Below are 17,788 nucleotides of genomic sequence, written 5' to 3' on the forward strand. Positions count from 1 at the left end.
TGTTTATAGCACGTAAAGCGAAAAGGGAGAATAAACAGCGAAAAAATAGGTGTGCAAGAAGAGTCAAACAACAAACAGTAGTAGCAAAAAAAAACCAAACTTTGGAGCTTCATCATTTTGCAAAATAAAAAACCGAGCACAAAAGCACGAGGTAGGGAACTAATATGTAGGAAAAACACCAAAGGGTTAAAGGGAAGAAAAGTTTAGCGCAGGTAAAGGTAAAGGTGCAAAGGGGAAAGCAATAGAGGTGATGGAGCGAGAGGGAATAATACTCATAGAGAAGGGCTACCTATATATAGTATATATATAGAGCAATGTAGGTGTGTCGTGGGGCGTTCAAGTGTACTTTGTTTAATGAGTTTTCCCCTGATGAGAGTTTCCCTGCTAGTTTTCCCAGCAGTCAAAACAAAGGCAGCCACGCCCCATGAAAAAAGGCGTGGGAGGTAAAAGCAGTTGGAAATGTTAATATTAAATATTTATCTAAATCAAGATTTGCTAGAATAAACAAAAAAGCTATGAATTAAAAAGTTAATTTGTTTAAGTAATGTTTGTTAATTCAATATAAGCCTTTTCTTTTCAATGTTTGCTGTTGTGTATCTTCTATTCTACGTAATTACTCTTATATTTAAATCATTTCTTGTTCTTTTTTGGTTGATTTCAAAAGGAATTTCGTTATTTATCAGTTTATATATTAATTCCAGCTAATAGCAACCGGTTGTCCTTTTACAATTTAGCCAAACAAAGCCACTCCCGACTCAAACCATGGCGAATTGCTTTCCAGGAAGGGGAATTTAATTTGTGGAAACTGCACTAGAGGCACATGAGAATAATTCCGCACATAGATTTTGTGAAAATTGTTTCGCCCTCAGCGGGTTGTCCTGGTGATAAGGGATTTCTACAGGTATTGTTGCTCTGAGGCGTAGGTAGCAAGAAACCAGGAAATCTTCAGAATTGTCTCACATGAAATTTAATAAGAAAATCAATGCAAATGGAATTCGCTTGTGAAATTCATATGCGAGATATCTCTCAAATGCTTAACCCCCGAAAACGGAATTTTGTTTACACAAATCGAATGCAAAAGCAAACAGAGATATGAGAGGACAGCAAAAGAGCAAAGAAAATATATAGTTTTCCCCCCCAGTGAAGGTCATCAAACTTTGTTGTTGAGGAGCAAGTGGAAATACGAAAGACGAAAGCGGGACCATCTTAATGTCCCAAGAAAATCAAACATATGTTGGGGGGCCCCAAAACGCGCTCCGAAAGATATAAAAATAGTTAAGAGAAATTGTTCAACATGTTTGGCTTGTTCTTCAAGATCACACACAATTAACAGCTGGATAAATACCAAAGAGCATTAACAGAATGTGGAAAAGGGGGCAGTCTAGAGGGGGCATTTTATAGGAATTATATTGGGTATATAGGGAGAAAAAGTTGGCGGTTGAAATGACTCAAACACTTTTGCTTCATTCAATTCTTGTGACTCAAGCGGAGGCGCTGATAAATCAATGTCGTTGGGGCCACAATTTAAATTAAGCCAATATCAATGGAGAAGCCAAGTGTAAACAAAAGCCATGGGAAATAAAACGTAGGGGGTAGGAAAATTCTAGTGTACTTTTAATTAAAATTTTCTATGATTTCCCCCTTTTTACTTGGCATTTAATGAAAGGGAAATGTGCTGCCAGGAAAAGTCATCTGATATGGCTCATTTTCAGTAGAAAAAGGATGGGCAAGTAATGAATGACGTGAGCTAGCTAATATTAAATATTGAAAAACTAAACTAATTAAGGAGAAATTTGTCTAAGTTATGAGTAAAAACAACACTGCTTTATAACAAGAATATACAAGATTAAGTTACGTGTTGGTAGTTTTAATAATTGGGATATTAAACATTTAAGGAACATTATTTAACAAATTAACTAATAGTTATAAAACATACACTAAAGAATTTATAGTTCCCTTAATAACATTCCTTAGCTATGGAAAATTCAACCCCAAACGACAGGCTCTATAAAGAGCCAAATGGAATTACGCTGTGTGCATTATGGCAACTAAAATTCCCCGGCTCGCCTTGAAAGCGACGGCGTGGAAATAGTTGCCTGGATTCTCGAAACTGTCCGGTGTTTTCCGCCTCGACCACAGCTGACTCGACGACTCGCCTTTTGCCAATATTGTTTTATAGCCATACAATATTACCATTAGATAAATTGCCTTACGTTCGATGAAGGGAAAACTAAGGGGCATGGAGAGAAAGAGAAGACTACACTCGCCTGTCCACGTTTCAAATTACTTTCTTTATTGATTTCTTTCGATGACTTTGGTATTGTGTCCGATAGTTTTAGTGCTCTACATGCATTCCAATGTTTTTCAACTCAAAGATGCTGCAGCAGCAGCAGCATTTATTAGAGTTTTCCCACTCGATTTTCCCATCCCCCGCATTTGTGTGTGCGTGAAATTTGATGCCGCACTCTTTGACCCTCAAACCGACAGGGAGATATATAGAGAATAGGAGAAGAGCAAACACTTTGTCGACACTTCCATCCACCCCATAGAATTCCCTATAAAAAGATGCATCTCGCCCCCGCACACCCTATTCTATGTGGTGTGTCTATATATCTCTACAAGTATTTTTCACTGCACTTTGGCATGTTGAATTTCTCTGCCAGCTTCAATTTTATGACGCATTTTTATGATTGGTAAGAAAAATTTTTAATGCATTCTGTTGTCGAGTGAGTTTTATGGCATTTTTTCCTCATTTTCTTCATCCATTGTCCATTCTCTGGCCAGCTCATTAACCGATTCTAAACATGAGCGGTATGCCACTCGAACTTTGAACTTTTATCTGCTGTAAACACACGCCCACACATCAGTTAATTATTTTTAACTATACAATAAACTGGTGTGTTTATGGAGAATGCAACATGATTCACTCCGGTTGATTGGGAACTTGATTAACTTACGTGGATGATTAGTTGGTAATGCAATCTTTGAAGTAAACTTACCTAGAAAGAGAATAAGCAAAAAATTTGTTAATACAATAGTGATAAATATTCATTTAACTAACTATAATCAAATATTTAAGCAAATTGTTAAATTCCAATCAAAGGTTCCTTATAGTTCTTGATATTATCCTTCCATTTCCATATATTCTTTACGAAAATGTAATTCCCATAAATCCTATATCATTTTCATGGCTCATAAATTAATCATTTATCAAGGCCCATAAGTAACGTGAGTAATTACATTTATGGGAACCCCTATAATCTATAGGAAATTAACAAGTTCGACCCCGTACTGAGTCACCAATTATTGGTGGCTACGTAAATTATATAGTTATAACTGTTTATCATGGTTAAGGCCAGCAATACCGCAGCATGTTTTCATATCTATAACTAATCAATAACCGCAAAAATGAATACCACATTACCCCCTATTGTCGTGTTCTCCCAACTGGAGGCAAAAGTTCAATTAAAAATATTTAAACTGTGAGCGCCCAGCTCTTCTTCCCTTTTTCCACACACAAATACATATTAATGCGTGTCGAAATAAAAAAAAGAAGAAATACAAAAAAAAACTTGGGATAGGTTGGAGAACAGTGCCCCAAAGGCATATTGCAACATACAGCGCATACAATAATGCAGGCAAAGGCAATGAACGCGGTCTTGGACTTTTGGCTTACTACACAAAGCAAAATTTTGGATATTTCGTATTATCAATATTAAAATTAAATTAATTTTAAATGTGATTAGGAAAAATTTAGAAATCCTGAGATTTTAAGATGTGTGAACTGCTGATCCATGAACTTTTTTACACATTCATAGAGCCAAGAAATGTAAATTAAGATCACTGTATAGATCATAGATCTTATATCCCAAAATTTGTATAATGAATATAATAAAAGTGTTCTATTTTATTTCTGTGTACAGTATAAGGTCAAAGGGAGGGGTTTTTTTGAGGGGACTTTGGGGTCTGGGTCGGTCAGCTTGGCTCTATAGTTGGAGACCATCCGGTTCTCTAGAGCCCCATCTCTTTCCATTCTTCGCCTCCTCTCGCTCGCTCAGTCATCGTAAAAATCCCAAACAAAAATTTCATTCTTCTTTACTTAACTTTCCGTTGTTGTAGCTGGTTGTTTTTTATTTTTCTTATTTTTTTTTTTTTGGGTGCAATGAACGTTGCACTGGTGCTTTTCTGAGCGCATGCGTGCCATCGGGAAAAGAAGATCCCAGCAATAAGAACAACAAAAATACAAAACATTGTTGCCTTTTAGAGATGAGCAAACATTTCGAGAACACTTAAAATTCTGTCACAGTAAGATGATAATAACGTGATGAAATTCGAACAGAAACAATTATAGACTAGTCGATAAAAGCAAAAAAAAATCATTATCATACATTTTTACATCACTTTTAATTATATTGAATAGAAACTCTACTATACCCCAAAGTATTTCAATAACAACTTTCAATACCCAGTAATTTGCCATACTTTGTAAGTAATTTTTGATACTCTATAAATATGAATGACGGTCATAAAAATCAAAGTAGCAGTATAAATCACTCTGTCACGATCGCAGTAACAGTAATTTTCCCCTCACTTTCTTCGTCCATCATTCGGAAATAACTGCGGCAACAAAGACCGGCAAAATTCGTTAATAAATTGGCTAACCAAAGTTGCAGCCTCGCGCGGAGGCCCGAACGAAACTGCAAACTCAACCTTGCGTCAATATTAACATTCATGCTCATCCTTTAGGTGGCTCCCCGGCTATTTGGGGCCCCGCTCTTAACCCCCTCCAGGGTCAACGGCCCACTACCCGATCCAATGCTATTATATCTGACCATCTGCCGTTTATGTTGCGACTCGTCTCTCTTGTCGTCGTACACGTTTTTATTTTATTTTGTATTTTTTCGTTGTCGTTTTTATTAATGTCAGAACCGAGGGGATCCCAATAGTCGAGGCTCCAAAGGATAAAATCAATATGAAAAGGGGACAAAATGAGGACTACAACAGCAGAAAACGAAGCCAGACAGCTGCAAAGGACATATATAGGGTCAGGTACTTGAGCAGACTGCTGGTATCCTGCCATTATGCCACTGATCCTCGACGATCCGGCCGAGGTTTGCTCTCTTTGTTATCCTTGTATCCCTCTATATGTTTTGCTGTCGTAATTCGAGCTCATCGTTTTCGTCCTCGGAAATGCTGCTGCGGCCCATCAAACATGCAGGATCTCTGCTTTTAAGGACCTGACATGAAAAACTCCAAAAATAACAGAAAATAATACAAAGTGCGTGTTGCACCTGCCTGAAATGGCGCTGAAATCCGTTGGAAAATTTTTCATTGATTTTGCAGGGTTTCCAAGGAGCAATGATGCATCATATAGGGGCATATATTGAGTAAAAATAACAAAAAACAGATAATCCTACCATTATTTTTGTTGGTACAATGAAAAACTGTATGGCATGGAAAAGTTTAATTAAGAAATTTCAATCCCTTTATTGTTGAAAATGTAATTTTGCTACCTGACATTTATATGATTTTTTGCTACGCGAAATTCTTGGTACACAAAAAAGCTGCCATTTTATTTTATATCAATAGTTTTGCAGCTGAACTGAATTAAAAATTGGTAGTCTTACCGGGTAGAGCAATTTAATACGAATTTGTATATAAGCTTTCAGTTCCTAACAATTCTTAACAACGTTTCTTTAATTTGTTTCCATCTAAAAGGTATTAGAATTTAAATCCTGATTGATTACCTTCGTTCCCCACCCACATTGTAATATTTCAGTTGCTCCTGTGTGGTAAGTCCCTTTGTTTCCTATTCTTCCGGGAATTATCTTTTCCACCTTTGTGCATTCTACACTCAAAAAAATAGTAAGGTATTTCCAATATATTATTTTATTTAAAATTGATATTTGTATTTATTTAATTATTTAAAAGGGTGATATTTGAATGATAAATTTGCTTCAAAGTAATTATTTTATTTAGCTAAAATATCTAACTTTTTGAAGTGCATCTCTGACGCATTGAATGGCGCCAAGGAAACGACACAAAGCTTTTGTTGAATTCGTATTGGGATAAAAGGGGAATTCCCGGGGAAAAAGCAGAAGGCAAAGAGTAACAACCTTTTGTTGTTCATATGTTTCGCGCAGATATCAAGATCGTACATCAATAATGACAGTTTACAACAAAGCCGACTCAAGAAGATGTGCATACAAAAATAAATCGCAATTTTTGTATTTTTTTTTTTTCAAAATACCCCGTGGGCGGTGGCAGAAAAATAAATCAGGTGAAGTAGTCACCTTATAAAGAAACATATACGGGTAATTGCATAGCAACATCTTTTCAACCAACTGCCGCTCATTTGTCAAAGGAGATTAGACAGAGGTAGGCAGGTAGTAAAATAGATGGGTAGTAGGATGTGTGTTCTACAGCAAGTGCAATAAAGAATAGGAAAATATTTCCCTGCCACAATTAACGCATCTGTCTAATTATCTGGCTGACAGTGAAATAAAGAAAACTAAAAGAGAGAGGACAGACAGAGTTCTGCACTCCAGCTTTTGGCGCCAGGCGTACCATTTTCAAATACTCTTCTCTTTCTGGTAAATATTTAACAATGACGCTGCAGTGGCGCAAAGGCATTTGCAGCAATTACCGCCATAGACTTTTTCTAGAATTTTAATTGAAATGTCAAAAGCGTTTAGTGGCAAGCACACACACAGCACGTTGGACCATGGGGATAATAATGATCGCGATGAGGATGGCGATGATGATGATGATGATGGTCATGATGCAGCCAAAAAGCGGTTCCCATTTAAGAGTCTAGAGTCGAGTATCCTCAGATTCGTTGGTTGGGGCCGGCATTGCGGCAAAATCCGTCCCTGATTGTGCGGCATTATTGGGGTTACGAAAATATGTTAAGCTGCTAGTTAAGAGGCCGGAAAATGTGTGCGATTGTGCAGCTTTGTTGCCCCGCTTATCGCAGGCCCAGTTGCCGAAATTCACTTTACTAAAGTGGTGCCCTTAAGAAATATATTATAATATTAAAAAGCTAACAAAATAAAGAAGTTTTTTTTAAAACGTTATCATGGAAGTTTTGAAAACAATACAATGTTGCTACCCTAAAAACAATCGTTTCTATCTCACATATTAAAAAGCTTTTAAATTTCTAATCAGTTCTTGGAATTGATATTCAAAAAAACACAAAATCATAGTACTATTCCTCCCTTTTGTACAACAGTGTAAAAAAATCAATTGAAGCTCCAAACAGTTGTTAATTAACACCTACGAAAAATGTTGTAAGCACCGGCGAATGGTGTAAACTAATTTGCCAACCCAAAGTGGGAAATCCAAGGGGGAAAAAAAGAGGAAGTTTGCTATGCAAAGACAAATCAAAGTCGGGTGGTTTTGAATAAAAATAAAAAAAAAAGCGGAGGGTGGAAAATGTTGTCGAAAACTTTGCAACAAAAGATTGCAGATAGGCAGTTTTGCATGCCCCCACCTTGGTAACGATCGCCCTTCTTCTATTCAATATTTTTAAACAGACGCTGAGAGCCCGCAGACATTTTACAGTTGAAACTTTAATTGCACAGAGAAAAAAACTTATTTAATATTGAACTGTTTAAGATATAAATATATTTTGAACCTAATATAATATCATACTAGAAATATGCAATGCATGTAATATTGTTTTTTTTTACTAGTTGCCTTAAAATATTTAACCCTGAACAAATTAAATCGAAAGAAAAAATATTTTTAACTGCTAAAGATAAACTTAATTTCGAAAATATTTTTTTGCGCCTCTGCTCTTTGGGTTTTGCGTTAACCCTCATTTAGCATAAACAGAGGATGAAGCCGAGGGAATCCAGACAATGGCAGTGAGTTAACTGCTGTTGCCGGAGTTGCAGTTGCAGAAGTTGCTGTTGCTGTTGCTGTTGCAGTTGCAATTTCTGTTGCAGTTGCAGCTGCGAGCATTTCAAGTGAGCTTGCCAGCCACATTAAACGCTCGCACGATTTTCTCGTTGCGGCTGAGTGACTTGTGCCGTCGTGCCAGCAGCAAAAAGAGTTTTCCATTGTGCTAAATATGCGAGATTTTCCAAACAGCCACCACAACAATGGGGCGAAGGTGGGAAATGGATCTTGGGGCGGGGAAAGGAGGTCCCAGCAGATCCTGTCGATCGAGAAGATGGTGTCACATAGCGCTTAATTAGCACGAATCGAGAATCTAGCTTCAAATTTGTTGGACTAAGAGATTCTGTAGATTTAACCTCATTTAATGGTATTGTTTTATTATAAACTGGGGACCTATTTTATTTTCAAAGATATAACATACATTACTGATGCTCTATTGATTTTACATCTTATTACCTTATTTTTCAACAACATTCTTCTTACTATTTACGTTCATAAACTTATTTTGACTCCTCTCCCCGCACCTAAATCACATAAATGCATAAATTTTCCAACACTTCTCGAATAGTTTTTCCATTTTGGCCCCTGGAGGCAAATAGTTTGACGCAAAACTTAATTAGTTTCCCCACCCTCCTGCGGCTCCTCTTCCAGCCCGATGGGTTTTACTTTATTTGCTGCCCCCTACCTTGCAGTATCTTCACCCGGAGTGGCTTCATTAGGTTCGGGTTCAAGTAGAGTTGACCGCCCCGGGCTGGGACTCCTCACACAGGCTGGTCTGACTCTTCCCCCCCCACCCCAACCCACTTCAGTGTTCGGTGTGTCCAACTGTCTCGACTTGTCTATTTCAGTTTTCCAATGCACTTTACGAGCAGCTCTAAGGTAGGAGCACACCAGAACAGTTGAACTCCACTCAATGGGGGGAAAATGTTGGGGAAATGGGCAGGAGGAGCGTTCAACGTTCGTTCTGTTGTCCAACACACGATGATTTATTTGGCACACACGCAGCAAGAGAGGGTTAGTTAGCGGGGCGCTACCTGCTTGAGGTGGTATCTACGCATAGAGAAAAATATACTAACTGAATTAGGAACCGATTTCAATATTTTGTACACAGAAGGTTATCTCTTTATTTCAAGAATTTGAGCCAGACATTGTTTGATACATATATTTTGCATACGATTATATCAACATAATATCCCTATAGATCATTTATAAAAATGTTTAAGGTGGTCAATTAGTATATGTTTTTTACATTAGGGTATAAATAACTAAAAATAATAAATGATCTTAAGATTTTTCACAAGATTTCAAATGCCAAATACCCATACAAATCTTTTTTCTCACTTTATCAATCCCAACTTAGAACCCATGGAAGCTTTTTACGTTTTGGTGGCACTTGGTTGACTATTATTTTTCATTTGGGGCGCTCGCAGCTCGCAGGCGGTCCAAGTGAAAATTATTTCAAGATACTGGTAAAACGCAAAGGCACACGCACAGATACGGATACGGATACAACTGGCTGGGCCGCCCAACAGATACAGATACAGAATACGGCATACAGATACAACAGATACACGCACATGTGCAGCAACATTATTTCTTGCGCTCCCTTTTGCCACACTTTGTTACACGATACCCAAAGCCGGGGTTCCATAAGCGGAGCTGGAGGTGCTAGGAGGGCCCAGATAGGGCCGGGTAAGGTATAAAATAAACTTCAAAGATACATTTGCGCTTCACTTGAACCGTAGAACCCCGTTCGAGTGAACTAAGCTGGCCACAGCAAGTGAGCTGCAAACACACATGTGTATCTGCGTATCTGTATCCGAGTATCTGTATCCGTAGCCGTAGCCTTAGCAGGGCTAAAATGAAGCTGTGGACAAAATTGCGTGCGTAATTCTCTTTTGTCTGTACTCCAACTCCTACTCCTACTTTTGCCACGAATCCCTATTCGTAGGACAAATGTTTCACCCGAAAAATAGAGGAATAAGTGGAGGGATTTCACTGAACTCTACCTGAAATGTAGGACCTGTTCGAGTCCTAGGGCCATGTTGCCAAACTTCGCTTATCCAACCAGAGATAAGGGATCAGAAAAGATAAAAGACAATAGTTTGAGATTTCAATAAGAAATTGCATAAAGGAAATCTTAAAATAACGTATCCAAAATAACTATGGGTTCAAATACAAGACAATATACAATAAAAGTTTAGTGCTAAAAAACATAGGAATATTTTTCATTAGTAAGAGAAATATATCAATCAACTTCCGCTAACCCTTGGGAACCCCGCCAAATAGCAGAACAAATTATAATTGGACCAACCCTTTAGAATGTAATCAGCCAAAAACTAGTACGCTAAACCCCGAAAACCCCATCCTAACCAACACAAAACGAACCCAATTAATGGATCCAGCTCCAGAAAAACTTGATGAAAAACTCATAAACCAATTGAGCGCCCTTTTTGGCCAAATTGCAAAAGGGGAAATGCAAAGAAATCGAATCGAAAGAGACCCAGGGATAGCTAGGAAAAACAGGATAATTATTCAAACACTTTCAAAGTCAAACATACACACACACACGGGGCAGACGTGAAAAGTGTTCCCCTAACGGAAAACGTGGAATTGAAAATGTTTTTGGAAAAACTTTGTCGTTGCAACAGACGGAAAAAATATATATTTGTATAGAGGGGATGGTTCTTGGTGATGATGATGGTTGAGTTTTTCGGTTCTATTCGGGATGTTGCACTCGCTCAGGGAAGCGAATCGAAACGAGTGTGGAACAAAAACAAAAACCAAAAAAAAAAACATATGCGGGACCTCACGACACAACCATATCCTGTAAATGTCTGGGCTGTGTGCACATGTGTGAGTTTGCCAGACAAAATAACTGAAAAACGGGCGAAGGTTGTTCAACCAACCACCGCAGCAAAAGACCAAAAACAGGATAGGGAATTTTTGGGATGGGGGGAAACAGCATTCAGCATTCAACATCAGCATCAGGGCATCAAAATCGGCCGAGAGCAGCTGTTCCAAAAAGTGGATGGCACATACATAGTGGGTATTTGTGACCGGGAATGAGGAGAATCGTAAATAAAACTATGCATGTGCACTGCTTTCGGTCTTTTTCGGTGGTTGGACGCGGCGGCCCAAAGGCAAAGGTACACATACCATGCGGGAACTGAACTCCCCGGCTGAGATTAGCACAGGATTTGCGACCCGATAGAAATCAGATGGGGGGGAATATGGAGTGGGAAAAGCCAGACGACTTTACGAAAAGTTTAGTGCTTAGAATACCCTTGAATATTCATGAGATATTAAATGCAGAGGAAAGCTTCTTTAGGGAAAAGGACCCTAGCATACCTATACATAATCGTTCTTAAAAAGTTTATATGTGGGTTGGGTGTTTAAAAAACAGTGGGGATTACACATTTTAAAACATTAAAATACAAAAAAAATACAAAATCGTAACATAACATTTTACCATTAGCAAAATTCTTAGGGGACAAATTTATAAGTATAGAAGATTACCATAGGACATACATATCTGTTTAAATATAAACACTTCTCTACTATTTGAATTACTTCCCATCAAAATGTCCTCTGGTTGGTTTCATTAACATTGTGTCCGAAAGTAATCACAATGTACCCAACATAACAATAAAACATAAAGGCCATTAAAGTGTTCTAAATTGTTCTTGCCCAAATCAGTCGGTTGCCAGGGAACACAACCGAACAGAACAGAACAGAGAGTACGGGTAACTGGCCAAAACAAAGCCAGAGCCGGGCTCAGAGCCTAAAAATAACAGGAACTGGCTAAGCCGAGTCAGTTGGTGAGTTAGTGACTGAGTGAGCCTAGACCAAAGACACCTTGCCAAGAGGCTGACCGGGCCAAGACACTGGGATATGCCAGGTTGAGGTCCAGGTCCGAATAGAGTCGAGCTGAGCTAAGTCGAGTCGAGAAGTCCACCGGCCACAATTCGTGCAGGAAGCGGGTTTCGTCGATGCAGGCAAAAGGTTTACACTGTCTTTTTCCTACCTTCTGTCGGGCCTGTCCGACTGTCGGACTGTCCAGTCGTCCATTGGTTCGTCGTCGTCTGCCTGCCGCACCTCCCAAAACCAGTTGCAGGTAGTTTAAAGTAAAGCCCAAAGATCTTCGCTCATTCGCTCGTCTTTTGGGATACCTTATAGCATATTTCTTATGCGACTGCTGCTGCGCAACCTGAGTCGCATCCGTACATACATACCTACGTTTCGGATACGAATATATATACCTACATACCTCTTTCTATATATATATAGCTATATAATTTTCTGTCGTTTCTTGACTCTTTCGAGTCGACGGTTGCATTGGGGAAATTTCGTAGAACTTTGCCTAGGATTAATTGGTTAAATGTTTGTTGTTCTTATTTTTTAGTTTGCTTCGGTTTTTTCTTCTCCAGAGTGCCATTTCTGGGAAACAAATTATAAATTGAGTAATCTAGCACTAAGAATCGATTTCGGTTTTTATTAGAACCATTTCAAGTGTTTATGGTTGAGGGAGGGGGGGCTGGTAGTAAAAATCAAAGAGGTTTCATTAATTGCGGAGATTCATAATAATAAAGTTCTAACTTTATTGGAAAATATAAAAAAAAAAGAAGAAATAAAGATTTCTATAAAAAACTGCATAAAGTATTGTCACACTTCACTGCAACACTTTGACTAATCAAACAATTCTACAAGAAACATGACCAACTAATGTTGCCCAAAACTTTTATAAGCGGATTTTGTTAAAGTTTCTATTTTTTACTTGGCCACGTTGCCGAAGTTCACTCAAAACAAGAACTACTTAACGACTTGGGCCACCTTTTTGCGCACTTCCTTCCGCACCTGAAAAACCACGCTTCACCTGCTTTTGGGCCCTCCACCCCGCCCCTCAATAACAGGCACCACCTTTAACTAAGAACCCGTAAACAAAAAAAAAAAATACAGAAAAAAAGACAAAAAACACATTTCCTAGCCTAGGCTGACCGGCTGCATCTAACAAGTTCGACATTTGGCACTTGAATTTAACGCTTGATTGCATTCCAGCCCAAGTTTCAGTCTCCCTCCATTCACTTCCCATTCGCAGGACAGGATCTTTATGTATGAAGTCCAACTTCCATAACTTCAACTTCCAAAAGTCGTAGTTTTATGGCACAAAAATTATGTTCTCATAACTAACTTACTTCATACAATATAGTTTTGATTACTTGGCAAGACTAGAACTTAAATTTTAGAAAAACAAAAATATTTATCCTATTTCCATAAGAAGAAACCTCTTAATTACGAAACCAAAACATTTTATTACAGTTTATCATAAAAACCCTACGAAAATTATAATTTTAAACTAAACTTATAGTCATAGTTCAAATAGTTCTAACAGTAAATGAATATTTTAGCAAGTTAGCAACTGGTAGACCCTCAACTGATGATGATTGCTTGGCAAAGCCAATCCAAACGTCAACGACTTCATTCTGCGGGCTCCACTTTCAGTTCAGCCGGGGGTTTTGGGTTGCTTCAAAGGGAAGGTATCGAGGGATATACTTGAGCCTCTTCTTGGGGGCCTCTTCTAGCTCCATAGAGCTTGAGTTTGCCTTTCCACGCTTTGTGTGTTTCTGTTGGCTCCTCCACTTGTGGCTCGTCTTCGGACTTCCACTTCCACTTCCTTGTGCCTAAACCATCGGGGTCCCCCCTTGTGTGCCAGTTTTTCACTGGCTTCCCTGCGGACCGACGAACCGACCACTCACCCACCACTCCTCGAAAAACCCGCCCGATAAACTGGCCTCACTTTGCGTTTTGATTATAGCCGGAAATGCCGTTTTACACGTGAATGAAATTTGTAAATGCAGCGTTGCCAAACTTCTGGTTACACTACAAATAAATTGATGGGAAGTCGGGGTAAATAATAAATTGATGGGATCTAACTCATGCCTTTTGTTCCCAGCCAAAAAAAATGTTATAATACTACAATTTAGTATATTTGGTACGATTTTTCGCAGAAAAAAGAAGTATAATCTTTTTCCGGATATCAGTTCAAATGGAATGTGACATGAATGAAATATATAAAAAAAAAATCATTTTAATTTTGAGACCGTTTTAAAAAATGTTGTTTATATAATATTATGCCTGTCACATTAAATTTGAACAACAAAGAGGATTTAAAACTAAAATTTGCAAATCCATTTATGATACTTTGTTTTTACAGTACACAAACAAGAAAACAAACAAACATTTGAAGCTAGTCCCATGTTTAAGCAACAATTAATGTAAAATTTTGCACAGAAATGTAAATCAAAAGAGTCAAGGGGATAGAAAAAAGGCAGAGAGAGGCCGAGGAATGGTGAGATGGGCAAATAGAAAAGGCCAAGTCAGAAGGGGGACGACCAAAAGCAGGGAAGACCAAAACCCAGCGCTTAGGGTAAGAAAAATATATTATAGGAAAAATCCACCCTCGGGGGGCCAAACAGCGTTGAAAACTGCACAAAGGCACAAAACCATGAAGGACAGCTCAGCTCGGGCTCGGTACTGAGGTTCTGAATCGAAATGAGTACGAGGATGTTGACGTTGTGCCTGCTGCACAAAACATCAACAGCAACGGCAACACAATCCAAAGGGTTACAGAATCAAAGGCCTAAACAGAAGGTTGCTGAACCCACGGAGACCGTGACAAAAAAGCACATAGCAAAGGGATCTCGAAAAGGTAACGATGCTGTAAATACCCTTGCCGGTAGATTGTTTATAAAACACCTTTGCTGAGCTGATATTGTATGTAACATTGTAATAGAACCAAAAGTTGTTAGTCCTAATTGAATAATTTGTTTATTTGTATTTCCCTGCCAAAGAAAATATGTAGCTTAAAAGATGTTTAAACCAAACTGGTTTTCCTAACAAACATTTATCACACTTTTAATTAATTTCAGCAGGATTTGAGGAAGTCATGTCAAAGAAAATTAGATTAGGTTTTATACAGATAAAATGGTTTTGCAGTAGATCATTGGCAATTCTAAAGACTTTTGTTATTCGAAGTAAAAAAACATGTACAACATAAATATATCTATAATTCAAATCTAATATCCCATCTAGTCCCGAAGTAATATAAGAATACAAACACTTTCGGTAAAGCCACCGCTTGTAGATCCTAATAATCCTCTATGTATTATGTCTGGACCTTATATTACTTAGTTCTGTATAGTCTGTAATCCAATGTCAGCGGGATGTCTTTGGAATACCACCCAAAACAACCCGAAAAATAACCATGTTCTCTGCAGCACCCACAAAATTGCTCTACGCCATGGCAACACCCTCAGCGGATAATCTGGAATCATGGAATATCAACCCATAGATGGTACTTACCAGACAACTCCGAATGCTCCATAGCCGATGGGACGATCCGGCTGGACGTCCTGGGGCACGGCTGGCGGTTGATAGTAGGGAGCCGCTGCGGCCAAGATTGCGCTGGCGCCTTGTGGCGCACCACCGGCAGCACCACCCTGTACCAGTGACATCGAAACGCTCATTGAGGGACTACGCGGCGGGTTTTCCAAATAATTCGAGCAGCTGCACCACCCGTTTCTGGTATTTGTTTGGCGATGGGGCTCAGTGGTTGTGGTTCAATTGGGCTGTGAATGTGGCTAGTCCTCGGTGGTGGTTTGGACTGTGTTTTGGACTGGGACTGTGGTTCTGGTTCTGGTTCCCAAAGTGGTGACGGCGGTGGTGGCTGAGGAGGCGGCGGTGGTGGTGGTGGTGCTTGATTTGATGTGGGAGAAATGGTGTTGATTGCTCAATGGATGCCGCTGGGCCACTGATGGCCGCCATTCAATTGTTGGCCATTTGTTGCTGTTTGGCGTGCTTCTATTCAACGCAATTACTTTCGTTCGCGTCGCTTTTTACACTTTTTTTTACTTATTTAAATGAGATTTGAGGACATTGTGGAGAACTGTAAAGTGGAGAGGAGAAGTCAACAAACATTAATTGTTTTCTTTGTAGACTGAACATTTTAAATGTTGTTTAGGGAAAATAAATACTTTATTTTCTCAGAATGTTCTATTGAATAGGACGTTTTATAGAGTTTAACATTTAGAAATTTGTCACTCGTATGTATCGTTTAGGGATCTTTAAATATCCATTGAAGTGTTCTAATAATTTTGTAAAAGTATTACAGTTGCCTTTTTATAGAGTTTAACCACAAAACAAAAAGACATTTTTGGAGGCAATAGGAATATTAATATTTAGGCTTTTCTGGTTTTTTGATAATCATTTTAAAGTGGTTACTATTGCTAATAACCCGTTCTTATAATAATGAATTACTTCGGTTTATTTTCAGAGGTTAGAATGATACTCTAAAAATGATTACAATAGTTTCATCAATAAACAGTTATTTTAAAAGGTAAAACCAACTGTTTTCTGATGCTTAAAATATCATCTGATCTTTTTAGAACATCGTAAGGACACTGCTTAGAAAAAAGGACATATTTCCAATACATTATTTCAGAATGTTCACTGTACTTTAATTGCCATTACTTTTGTTTGCTTTTCAAATTTTTGGTGGCAAATGAAGCTGCACACGAAAAAAAAATAAGACGAAAATCGAGAGAGAGCGCGGAGAGAGGACATGAAAAGTGCCGTTAGCTGTCGCGACCGGGGCGCGTCCGTGTATTACAGTTGTAAGTGTGTGCGTGTGTGCTGTAACTGTGTGCGCGCATGTGAGTGCGATTCTGAGTGATTTTTCGACTGCGCTGCCTGCGCAAAAAGCCGCTCAAAAAACACAAAGCCCCACTACTAACTATAAATTCACCAAAAACTAGACTTTTCATGCAATTTACAACATTCGTAAGGCCAAACAATGATGAGACCCCCAACTTGGCTGGCCAAAAACAAAAAGGGCAAACCAAAAATGCGCTCAAATGAAAAGCGAATAAAAACGGGACAATAGAAATTTTGCCCGGGGAAAAGTAATGTTTCCCAGGGTTTAGCTTAGCTTTTCCGTACTAATTAAATCCATCCTAAGCAAACACGGAATTTCCCTTTTGATTTACCTTGGAAAATGCACAAATTTTCTGCAGCGACAATGGCAGTTTTTGTTTTTATTTATTATTTAAAATATTTTTTTTTTTTTGTTTAACTCTTCCGCCTTTGCGAGAGTGAGACAGACGAAAAACGCGCCGGGGGTAATATTCGTGCGTGTGTGTGCGAGAAAGAGAGAGACAGTGAGAAGGTAAGAGGGATACAATTTTGTAATTTTCAAAATTATTATTGTAAAAAACGCGAGACGAATTTGTTGTTGTTTGCTGTGTTACTACTACTACTACGCGACGACTGAGCAGTCGTCGTGTGAGCACACACACACACAATCTCACGCACGTTTATATGTATATGTATATGCAGCAAGCAGAGGCAGACAAACAAACAAATTTTGCCTGGGTCACGTTTCTTGGCTCTCTCGCAGCTTTTAATTGCCTTTTATTTGCATTATCTTTGTTATCACACGGCCGCGGGGCGTGGCTAGAGGGGGCGGGCAACGGGTGGCGTTCAATTACCTCGCAGCTTCCCTTCGATTTTGTTTAACTTGGCTTTTCGGATTTTCGATCACACGCGGCGTTTGGCTTCAGCGATAGTTCCGAGTTCGTGCGCTCGATGTTCCGCTGCGTTCGAGAGTTGAGAGAGACTTGGAACATATGTTCGCTGTTTGCGGCCAATGTGGACGTTCCGCCGTCGATGCTGCGTTTGTGGTGGTTTCTCATATCTGCGGTGGTGGCGCTCTTTTTACTAACATTTACCAACACTGTTCGGCGGAAGAGATGGACCGCCTTGTCTTGTTGTCAAGTCGTGACACGAACCTGCTAAACGTTACCCGCAAAATGCGGTTGGAATTCATACA

General features: G+C 38.9%; 1 protein-coding gene across 2 annotated transcripts in view; it reads right to left on the reverse strand.

Moving 5' to 3' along the window:
- The window catches only part of nmo (serine/threonine-protein kinase nemo), a 76,020-nt gene extending 58,796 nt beyond the window's left edge, over window positions 1-17,224 (reverse strand). For both annotated transcript variants that reach the window (XR_011604407.1, XM_065864039.2), the window contains exons 1-2: window positions 16,947-17,224; window positions 15,265-15,847 (exon numbers count right to left, since the gene is read on the reverse strand). Coding sequence is in view for 1 of the 2 variants with exons in the window: in XM_065864039.2 (XP_065720111.1) it covers window positions 15,265-15,428 (164 nt within the window). In the remaining variant the exon portion in view is untranslated. The remainder of the gene's footprint in view (window positions 1-15,264; window positions 15,848-16,946) is intronic.
- Between the last annotated feature and the right edge of the window lie 564 nt (window positions 17,225-17,788).

This window comes from Drosophila suzukii, chromosome 3, assembly GCF_043229965.1.
Source record: "Drosophila suzukii chromosome 3, CBGP_Dsuzu_IsoJpt1.0, whole genome shotgun sequence".
Taxonomy (NCBI): domain Eukaryota; kingdom Metazoa; phylum Arthropoda; class Insecta; order Diptera; family Drosophilidae; genus Drosophila; species Drosophila suzukii.